Genomic DNA, 12,013 nt, shown 5'->3' on the forward strand with positions numbered 1-12,013 from the left:
TCTGCATCCTCAAAAACTTCCTCATCATCCTGCCGACATTGTATTCTGTCAAGACCTGATATGATAAGGTAGGTGAAGTCACTGAAGGTGGTCTTGAATATCATTTCTCTTGCAAGATTGGAGAATGCAACCTGGGGCTCACCGGTTCCAGGGAAAACAATGGTCTAGGGGAGGATGGTCGGGACCAGGAGGCTGTTGGTTCCAGTCTCCTAACCGACTTAGGATTGGGCCTGACTGGAACAGATGGATCTGAAGGTGTTTTTGGAAGAGATGGAGATTTGTCTTTGTCCCTTTCCTTGGATTTACTCTTTTCATTCTCCTTGTCATTCTGCTTATCAGAAGTCTTGTTCGAGGATTGAGCCCTGCCTTGCTTCTTAGCAGGAGAAAAGGGAGAGAAGTGTCCAGAAGATGTAGTGCCTTTCTGTGAAGGGAGAAGTCCCTTCACCACCAATTTGTCTTGACGAGCTTGCAAAGCTCTGCTACTAAAGGATGCACATAAAGTGTAATGTGTATCCAAAATGGGCAGTGCTCAGGCAATACACAAAGTGTGAGGATCCTGAGGGGGCAATTTGTGGCCACACACTGAACATTTCTTAAATGTTTACAATTCAGACATGAAGATACCTGTAGGGCAAAAAACGCTATCCAAAAAATATAACTATACAACTACGTAATTTCAAGAAAAAGTATTATAAGCGTTCTAAACTCTATGAACCATAAAGCTAACACTATCCAAAAGGTAAAAAATGATAATCTAAGAATAAGTCTATATTAACACACCACTAAGCTAACACTAAAGCTAGAGGGAGACAAGTCTCCTGGTACAAGAGGAGCAAGACATTAGGCTATTTAACTATACAAATACAACTTTAACCATAAGCCTATCCAACTACATGATAATCCAACTGTTTATACAAACTCTGGATATAAGCCCTCAAAAACATATCTGGCAGCAAATGAGATCTGAGGTAATGGGGTGCAGTGCAGGGAATTATGGGTAGGGGAAGAGTTAGAGCCCTGGAACAGAGAAAGCTTCAAATTCGGTGCAGATGTCAGATCTGATTCAACATATGGGATGTCGGATCCGAATGGATGAAATAGACAACATTTGATCCTATATTTATACAGGTAATGTTATGGTGAATAACCACATGAATATACTTTCTATCTCCATCTATTTTTTTTTAGTTTTCCATTGGTGATACTGCTGTTCAATGCATATATGTTTACCCCACACTTCTCAATCATTCCCCAATTCTCAGTAGTCTATTTCCTTCTTAAGGATATACTGGTCTTCCTATGCTGTAACTGTCTGTCAAACTCCATCACTCCAACTAGTTTTACCATCCCAGCCTCCCAGGCCTCCTTTAGACATTTAATCCCTCAAATCCACATCTTGCCTTTGTTGACCCCATTTTCCTCCAATTGTTGGTCCATTCCTTCACGACATACCCTGTTCCTTGTACTTATTATGCTGTTTACAGTTATACATTCTGTGCATTTAAGTCATCCATATATATTTTGCTGTTCTTTACGTATCCTATTTACTTGTGTGTCCTATTTACAGACATACAAGAACTAGCCTGCTAGTGTACTTTACATCTATTATACACACAGCTGACATCCTCTCCAATCATCTCCCCAGCCCACACCTGGAAATTAGGTCTCAACTCAGTATTTTATCACTGTTAGTCAAGACATAAAGACAAACAGATGCCAATCATGGAAGGATACATCCAGCTGTTCCCAGTAACTGCAAAGTTTACCAGCTGCTGGGAATTAATTCTAATATACATGCAGACAAAGATAAAAATAAAGTATGTGCAATGTACCTTCTAGAAAAAAAATTAAAGTCGAATACTTACTTCTAGCACTTTACCTCTGTGCACTGTCTTCTGAAAAAGTTGTAAAACATTTATCCTGCAGACCACAAAGGCATCGTATACAGCATTCACACCCTATGAACAAAACCATACATTAGGATTAGAGTGCCATAACAGTTTTTCAGGAGATTTATTAATACAAAGTAGCAGTCAGTCTCATGTGCACTAAAAGTACTTACGACATTTGTACTGTACCTTCCAGCTACAGAAATAGAAATGTAATATCTAACAGCATATCAAAATCATACATCTCAGTCTGTCAGCTCTATTGTTCAGATGATCCAAGATCGATCAGCAACCTGACCACAGGGAAAGCTGAAGAGAGCAGAAAGTCAGGAGCACCTGATGCCTGTTCACTCAACTTGTGAGAAGGTTGGTGGTACCCACCAAAATGTCAGCACCTACGAGAGAGAGAGAGTGGTGCAAGGCATTCAGTGCAAGCTACATCTGCTTGGGAGCCTTCATGAGGCGTGTGCAGAAACTCGGACTTACAGGAAGGCATAGCAGACACTTATGCCTGTATGTCTGTGGACTACCTCTCTAGTCAATGATGGAGAATGACCGGTCACGATTGTGCCATTAATTAAACTGTAAACAGGCATGAAGGACCGAAAAAAAAAGACATTAAAAAATCATTAAACCACTTTCTGCCCAATAGTTTATACAATCAGCATTATAATTGCTGGACAAAGTTAATAAGTAGATCGCTCTGACTCTCTGTTTCTTCTGCTCTTCCTTCCATCTAACATTTTATTTTGCTTATTTCACACAGTCATAACTTTGATGGGCAACCAGATACACAGATACACTGCATGTTTCAATACAGTACAGTACAAAAGTGAATCAGGCATAAGGGACTTGGGTACTTATGTGGATAGCCTTCTCATTTGTTCATCATGTTTCCACCACAGTTAGGAAATCTTTCCATCTGGCCCACTTCATTTCCAGTGTAATATCATCAAGATACAAATATGTCATCCTGCCACTGTACTCCTCTCTTATCCGACCAGTCATTGAATATAATGCCTCGTTTTGTATGTAAAAATTCAACTGGTTCCCACAGGTTACTATGAACTGCAGTATGGGCAGAAGTTATCTACTGACTTGGGCTTTACGACTAGCTTATAGGTGGTTGTCTGCTCTTGTTCTCATGCACTTTTTAATCTATTTTCGCCTTTTTATAGTATTAAGTTAATTTGCATTTAACGTTCACATGTATTTTAGTACCGTAGTTTGGTTTATGTTAGATTTGTTAGCTTTATAACTTACTTATATTTTTGTTAGTTTAATCTTAGAGTCTCCAGAACTGGGCACTTTTGCAGGTAAAGCTATTTTCTGATGGCTAGTCGAGTTTACTGTTTTATTTTATTCCATTTATTTATTATTTTAATCTTCCCATTTTAATAACAAATAATTTCATTTCTTCCCAGCTGATTTAGGTGGGAGAGTTGTTTTACAAGGGCAAGTGTATTACATGTGTGTAGTGCATTAAGTAAAAGGTCTGTGTACATTTTTGGTCTGGGACTTGTTTAGGTGGACTAGAGTACTTCTACGGTGTGTGTGTTTTGCATGCACAGTGGGAGAGATTCTAACGGAGTTGCTCTCAGTGCAAGTCTGCCCTCATTCTGAGAGACTTGCTCTCAGTGTATGTGACTTACTTTGGAGTAAGGCTCATCTATAAATAGACTTGCTACAGAGGACCGGATTCCAAAACACCTGCTCTCAGTGTAAGTGGTCACTTAACAGTGACAAAAAAGGCTTTTAGAATTGGGCCCAGTGTATGAACTTTTATTTTAGCTTACAGCAAAACAGTACAAATATACCAGGTTTATGATGATATTTAGAAAGTCTGATGATGCTTTAAGTATGTAGATAAATGTTTGGTGAGATGCAGATGGATATACCTATGCATTTATATATGTATTTATTTATTTGTATTTGGCATGCAGAGTATTGCACTGATCCCAAGGAATCATTTTCAGACTCAGACCAGCTGTACAAGCACAGCAAAATAGTATAATTTTAAAACAAATTAGATGTAGCAACTCAAACAAGGAAAACTATGCATCAAGAAAGCATCTTAAACAGAATGCATGCTACAGGACACAAGATGGAAATAAACTAATAATGCATCCACAGTGTAGATAAAAATACCTACACACACAAATATCCACACAGTATACCAGATATGCTTGCATCACACTCTTAAAATGGAGTCTCTATATTCTAACAACAGCGACCCAGGAAGCTGTAGGGCAGGATGGAGGGAGGGGGAGGGGGTTGGCTTTATCAGCCAATGGTGAGCTTGCCTACTTTGATGGGAGGGTGTGGTCTTTCTCAATACCATGTTGCTCTCCAGAGAAGAATATTACTGTCAAACAGGTGCATGTGAACATTTCTAGCAGTTGCTCTTCAGACAGGGCCAATGCTGCAGTTCTTCCTTGTATCTTAGAAACAATCAGGAGACAATACCAGGAAGACAAACTGACTTCTTTCCTCAAGGCAAGTAAATTGTGGACAGTTAAGTTAATCATACTCTGCCCTGGACTGTTGTGAAACAATTTCAGTATCTCCCTAAACATATTTTGTAATACATGCTATTCCACACTTAAATCAAAGACTGCCAGTATAACTAGCACTTGTGTCACTGATCCCTCAACACTTGTGTCACTGATCCCTCAACACTGTACACATGATGACTGATAATAGATTACGAAAGAAAATCATTCTTGATACGAGGAGGAATGTCTGATGTGCAGTGTAAACTGACCATGTCCCACTCACCATAGCCCACAAGTAACACTGCACGCATCAAGTATTATCAGCATGAAGTTTTCGTAGTTTCACCAAATAAATGTCATGGCCCACAGTTGTAGGCTACACACCAATTCTTCACCTGTGCAGCTCTACACAATGCACAAGCCTGATGGAGGGGATGCTGTGCTACTTCCATTTTCACTGGTGGGAGGAATGATAGAGGGAGCTGCACTGCAACTATTGGTGACTGGCTGTGACAGATGCACACCAGACTGACCATAGTCATGCTGTGCAGAAATTAGCAAGTGGTAAACATCCTGCATGCAATAGCAGGGTTATACTGAAGAGCGCCCTCAGACTCTTTTGGGAAATGGAAATAGGCTTTGAGCATGCCAAATACTTACTCAATGACTATCTGTGTTTGGGATAGGGTAGTGCTGAAGTGTTCCTTGATAGCTCCTGGGGACTACAGACTGTGTCATCAGCCAAGGTTCAAATGGGCAGCCTCCATCACATGGAAAACAAAACAGGGATTGGGACACAATAAAAAAACGGAGGGTCATTGCGCAAACCTACCTAATCCACTCTATAGAAACAGCAATAACTATGGTTAGTAACAGTATAATACTTTGTACTTGTCAACAAGGTGACCATGATGAATTTTACCATGCGGCAAGAGGCTGTAGAGTAAAGTTATGTACCAAATATGGGAAATGCAGGCACTGCCATGATGCTGGGCAAACATGGTGATGTGCCCCCATGCATCACACATGATGGAATGATAGCCCTTACTGTTCTGGCACTACTCCTCCAGAGTCCAGATGGAGTCCTACTGGCAACATGTGTGTAATATATCTTACCAAGGACTTCAGAAGAGCATACCATTCCATAGAAAGCACAAATGGTACTAAATCAGTCTTGAGTTGACACTGGAAAACAGATAAACTCTTGGCACATGTGGATCAGTCTGTCGAGGAACTGTTGAAATATCCTCAGAACAGAAGCCTTTAAAATACACAGCTTGTCCTTGAGTTTGTCTTTGGAAGGTCCCAGTGGCAAGTATAATAAGGGCTATACATACCTTGGTTCCCACTGGTATAGGAAGACCACACATCCCCAGTCTCTGTATGTAGGCCAGCCATGAAAACTGTGCAATTCCCTTGTCCACTCTAAACATGTCAAAGTTTCTTCATCAGTAAAGTTCAGATGTGTTGGCCTTTGTCTACCTCTTCGTCTTCTTGGCTGGTGAGTGTAACTGGATGCACCTTGTTTTGCTGTGACCAAAATGAGCACCTCAGAATAGGAGAGAGCTAAGCTGATAGCAAACTCCAGCATCTTCCTGGATTACAACGTGGGTAGAAGAGGCATGATTTTACTCTTTATAAGCCTTATATGCATAATGCAGATGCAAATCAAAAAGCAACTATGAATTGCTCACAGGCAGGAAAAGTTCCTAATTTATATAAGATATTCATATATTTTTCACACATTCCACATTTACATTTAACTCATCTGCAAAGACTTTCTCAATCAGACTCAAACAGGTGCACCTAAGAGCAAGTACAATATCTGAACCGAGCCTTAGGACGTGCTCAGGTGCAGCCCATGCAAATACCTGCTGTACCTAAGTGCAATGACTATGAATACTGCCCCCAACTTACCTCAGAACTACATTAGACCACCCATGAGACAAAGCTAGTCATCAAAAATGATGTAACCTGTATAAAGCCCTATTCAGTTTAATGTGCACAGTTAGTACATCCCATTTACATGAATGGGAAACAGTGATCCAGACTAAAAAAAATATAGGAAATAAAGATAAATGGAATATGCTTGGGTATGCCTAACTGAAAAATGAAATATCTTGTACCGTCACAATAAAAAGTGTATTTTGGGGCTCACAGCTTCCCCACTTATCTGAACCATCAGCAGCCAGTCCAAAGCATTAAAGTGTATAATTAGACTATTTCAATTACATTATGCAGCACGGCCTACGCTGCTGCTGCACCTTCCTGTCATGCTCAGTAAACATGCCCATTTTTAAAGGAAACCGTTCATAAAATATTATTTTTTCTATGCTGACTTTAGGTCTTTCAATAAACTTTATCTCTTGGTGGTGCCAGAATAAGAATGGTGTGGGCAAGTGTCCAGAAACTTTAACAGATACACAAAATAAACAGCCTTAACCCTCTGTGCCAACTGCCATGTGTGCTGTGACTCCCAACCATTAAAGTCTATGGCCACATCTCCATGCTACACATTATTTATACAGTGAAATCAATGAAAGACACAGCAGAATCATGTAGGTGTATCTTATTAAAATTTATGAAGCTTATTGGGTTACTATGAAGCCATTCACATCAAATATGAATGTTGTGGAGTGGCACAGCTATCAAATCCTGACGTGCATGTATAAATGGGACTAAACATGAAAGAAAGCAACAGTCTGAAGAGGATTTAAAAGCTAAGGGATTAGGGGATGGAAGCAGGGTAGCTGCAAATGGAACGGTGAGGAAAGAGCGCACCAGCTTACGTAATTAAAACGGGAGATGAAGGAGAGAATAACACAAATTAAGATGTTGTGAGGGAAGGAAACAGTGGGATGGAGTCAAGGCAGAAATCATAAGAAGGCTGACAGCAAAGGCTTGAATGTTAAGAAACACCTAGGACATAGAAATTGGAAATCTAGGGATACACAGGTTATAATCTTTAACCGACAGGGGAGGAGGTGGTTGATGAGAGGTCAGGAGGGAGCATCAAGCTTTGATATGTATGCCGGAGATGACAGAAAACAGGGAGACACAGAAAGAATGACTTAACATGTTATACCTCAGATGGGAACAAGAAGAAAACTAAGGAAATGTGTGGTGTAGCGGCTAAAAACAGCCACAAGGAGAGTACGGTAGGCTGCAGATGGAAGGGAAAAGGTGGTGGATCACAAGGCAATAAGGCAGATGGAGCACTTTTGTTTAGTGCTGTACAGGGACAGGGGAAGATGGAAGTGGAGATAAAAGTCCACTTAGGGAGGAAGCAGTGAAGGAGCTGGACAGGGAGAAAACTGAAAGGAGGTGCAGAATATTCTGCAGAAGATGGACGTATGGAAAATGGTATTGTGGATGGGTACCCTGTTTAATTTTATGACAGTCCACAATGATATAACAAAGGACAAACACAGTGAAAAGTATTGACAAAGCTTTACTACAACTGAAATTAGCTGCGGAATATCTACCTTCAAAAATGTCTGGTTGTAAAAGCCTGAACATGGCTTGCCAGTTATCTCCCTACATTCCTCTTATAACACCTTCCTACTGATTCATCTACATGGCACATAACCAAATTCATTACTGCCATAGACTTCAGCAGACTACTTGTTACTGGTGACAAGAAGAGCTACACAGCTGCCTGAGACCTGTCTTTACAAGTTAGTTAAGAGGCACAGCTGTCCACCTCATCCATTAAATGTACCATAAGAACTATTTTGTACAGTCTTAGATCTACTTCTTACTAAGCATACACAAATCTAACAATTCAGCAGGTGAAGTCCTATATGGCAACCAAATCTACACAATATGAAACACTCATCCTCTAAAACTAAGGCTCAATGACAGTCTTTCCTCATACAATACACAACTGTAAATCCACCTAACAGACTCATGGTCAGGTTCTTGCGACACACCAAAATAATCCCATAATCTCCCTACCGTTACTTTCCCTCTCTAATCTTATCACTTACTTGGAGATAGGCAAGCCCATTACAATAATCAAGACCCTCCTATGTAAATCTTCTTCTTCTTCTTCCAGTTTTTCCCGATTACGGGTTGCCACAGCAGATCACCTGTCCGCTCATGATTGGCAGTGACGTTTTACGGTGTTGAGTTGCCAGCCCGGCGCCCAATCTTCCACAGAAGGCACACGCACACACTCACACCTAGGGCCAATTTTTTAGAGTGTCCAATCCACCTACAGCATGTCTTTGGGATGTGGGAGGAAACCGGAGCACCCGGAGGAAACCCACGTGACCACAGGGAGGACATGCAGACTCTACACAGAAGGTACCCCAGCCGAGGATCGAACCAGAGAACCTCTTGCTGTGTGCCGGCAACGCTAACCACTGCACCACCGCGGCCGCCCAAGACTCTCCTATGTAAATAAATTCCACAAAATAAAAATCATTTTTTACATAACTCTGTCCAATAACAGCTATTCCTATACTCACTCTAACTCTACTGGAATTAACTATATTCACTTTAAATACACTTTCTAACAGTAATTCTTACAACATAACTAGCATTCATTAGAAACTATTCTACTATTCCCCTTCTACAATTCTTTTATGATTAACAGATAAATATGATCAAAATGCACCGGTTACCATCAACAAGTACTGCAGATATGTACTTGTTTTGATTCTGTTTCATGTATTATTTTATATTTCTGTTTTTATGCTTTTTCCTGTATTACTGCAAGTCTGGAGCTTTTCTCCCTAGGTCTCCATTGAAAAGGAGTCCTGTGCCCAGTCCAATTTTCCCAGTAAACAAACCGATAAAGAATGATGACACTCATACCCTTAACTGACTGACGTTTAGGCAGGCAAAAAGGCATCTTCCAAAATGGGCCCCAACTGCTGGAACTGCCTTCTACTGGACATGATGACCCTATCAGCACTACAAGGCATTTAGCTTATACAGAGACATTCCTTCATGTCTGATTTTGAATGCAAGTACTTAAGAAATACACAACAGGCTAATTAAAGCCATCAATTCATAGAAATTGGTAACAGTGTTACACTTTGTTACCAGTATCAGCATTACTGTATATATTTGTTGCTTAAAAATTATATTATGATCCTGTCCTAAAATAGCATGTGATGTGCACAAAATGATAATTCCAATTTATGTTTTACTAATAAAAAATGTTTGCACTAAATGATATTTTACACTGTATCATACTGTATATACTAATAACAATGTAATCCACCTATTTGGGTGCCCTCCATTTTACAATGCATTTATCTTATTCCTGTAGGAGCTTGGTTTGTTGCTGAAAAGGGCCTTCAGGCTAGTCCACTCACATGGTCAACAAACCATAAATAGACAGACAGACAGAGAGAGGAATTAGAAACCATGTCTGTTAAAGAAGCAGATGGAGAAACTGCCATAGCCAATGAGGACAATAATGGCAGTTCAAACTGAGAAAAAGAGGAACATTTTGGAGCCTGGCCGTTTCAGACCAGAGTCATTAATAAATGTGGATGCTAAGATGTTAATGAACACTCTGGCCATAGGCTTGAAAGAGTTTTAATAGATATTGTAAAAACAGGGGCAATTAGGTTTTGTAAGAGGGAGGCAAACAATAGACAACTGTTGGTTGTGGAATGTAAGTCTGGTTAAGGTGGACAAATACGAATTACATGGGCAGAGATAATACTACTTTGCATCAAAACAAATATCTGACAGCTCTTCAGCATCCCTGACAACAATCCAGATGATATGAGTTTGGCTGGCAGCAGAGGCACCTGCTGCAACTGACATAGGGAGGGAAGGGAATGAAGAGGCTCAGCTTCTTCACTTCTCTCAGACAAGAAGGGCGGGGTGCATATCTACAGGAGCATATACACTACACTGATCTCCCCAATGGAAACTGGAGAAACATGTATGAGTTCCTGTTATACACAGGTGAGGTATATGCAGACTTAATGCTGCTTGCAGATGTGAGCAGCAATCCGGTGCAATGCCCCATTACACATATTCCATGTGGATACCTACAGGGTATACATATGGAATTAGCACTTCAGCAGAAATTTCAATCCCCCAAAAATGCCAGCACCACTTCCAGCACCCAATTCTTACCCCAGCTGGAACAAATGTACTGAAGGAAGAATGAATGAGTCTAATGTGTTTGGGGGGAGGCTTGATAGTCAAAGGCAGACAGAGACCCAGAAAATAAAAAAAAAGCCTTTGACTCAGTAAGTCATTGCTTCCTGTGTGAGATAATGAATGGCGTGGGAACTGGAAAGGAACTTAGAAACGAAGTACTACAGAACCCAAGAAACAAAGATAAATGCAGGGATTTCTAAGGAATGTTATTTATCACCTAGCTTAGGTTTAATAGTGCTGGAAATACTGGTGAGTAGGATGAGAAAGACTATGGTCTATGTATAGAGGCATAAAAGGAAACATTTTTTACTCCATTTATTTATGGATGGCCACATTCTATTGGTAAGTATGTAGGGTGGAAGAGGCTTTTCGAGTGCCCCCTGGAAGACTTTAAGGAGTTTCTTAACCAAACAGGGTTGGAATGTAATATAAAAAAAATAAACAGTGCTTATAATGTTAAAAGAAGATGCAGGGATGGGTAGTGTTAGAGAGATACAGGTAAAGCTGTGATTGAGATAGCAAGGAGAGGTGGTTTGGGAAACCCTGAATGAGACAATAAGGAATACCTGTAGCAAATGAGGCAGTAGATTAGTAAACACCATTAGGGTTGGCGAAATATGATAGGGACTTAGAGACTCAGCACATTACAGTTCCAACAACAGGATACCTTTGGAGGAATATTCAAAAATTTTACAACAATAAAATTTGAAGGTTAAAAGCATTTTGTGATGAGCTTGTGTGACAGGTAAAGGAAGGCTGAAATGCAGAATATGACTTGGGAATGCCAGGCTGACGGCTATATGTGCCAAAGATATTTATTTTACATATGTGCAAAAATGGGAAAAACTGTTACAGATGGATGGTTGGATAGATTTGTTAATGACGTAGGTTGACTAGTCAGGAGACTTATCCCTTGATTCTGGGTTTGCCATGACCCATGCCACATGACAAAGACACAAAATGCCACTGTCTTGTAAAGGTTACAATATATAGTGACAGATTAACAGAATGCACATAAATACAAAGACTAAGACTAAACATAATGGATTTCAATTCAAGGTACTGTTAGAGTACTTATAAAGGCATTTCATGCTCAGCAGCAGTTATAAACAAGATTAGACGGACAAGCTAAGCTGGAAGGAGTTAAAAAGGGAGCTTAGGAGGAAATTAAATAATGGCAGAATGCAGGCAGGATATATTTGTGGAGAAGGTGGATAGGGGAACAAAGAAGATATTGAGGGTGTGAGAAAAGTTAGCAAGGGAAAAATAGAATTAGCAGAGGATAGGAAATCTGTACGTATTTAGTAGAAGTGGGAAGAATTATGTATATGCAAGGAGTGAGTGTGAAATAAAAGAATCTGGGAGGATGAAGTTAAAAGAGCAAGGAGAGTTACAGAGAGAGGAGAGTTTAATACTGGGAGGTTAAACTGAGGTTATACAAGCAGTTAGAAAGCAATAATAAGAGGAAGATAAGAAGGCACAAAAACTGAGGAGACG

The 12,013-nt window shown here is 40.1% G+C and overlaps 1 protein-coding gene across 1 annotated transcript in view; it reads right to left on the bottom strand.

The window, feature by feature from the left end:
* TMTC4 (transmembrane O-mannosyltransferase targeting cadherins 4) overlaps positions 1 to 12,013 on the bottom strand; it is a 1,460,040-nt gene that overhangs the window by 811,154 nt on the left and 636,873 nt on the right. Inside the window, exon 7 of the mRNA XM_044071235.1 lies at positions 1,866 to 1,958. Coding sequence (XP_043927170.1) covers positions 1,866 to 1,958 — 93 coding nt within the window. The remainder of the gene's footprint in view (positions 1 to 1,865; positions 1,959 to 12,013) is intronic.

Source organism: Protopterus annectens, chromosome 5.part0 (assembly GCF_019279795.1).
Source record: "Protopterus annectens isolate FY-2018-M chromosome 5.part0, PAN1.0, whole genome shotgun sequence".
In the NCBI taxonomy this organism is placed as follows: domain Eukaryota; kingdom Metazoa; phylum Chordata; order Ceratodontiformes; family Protopteridae; genus Protopterus; species Protopterus annectens.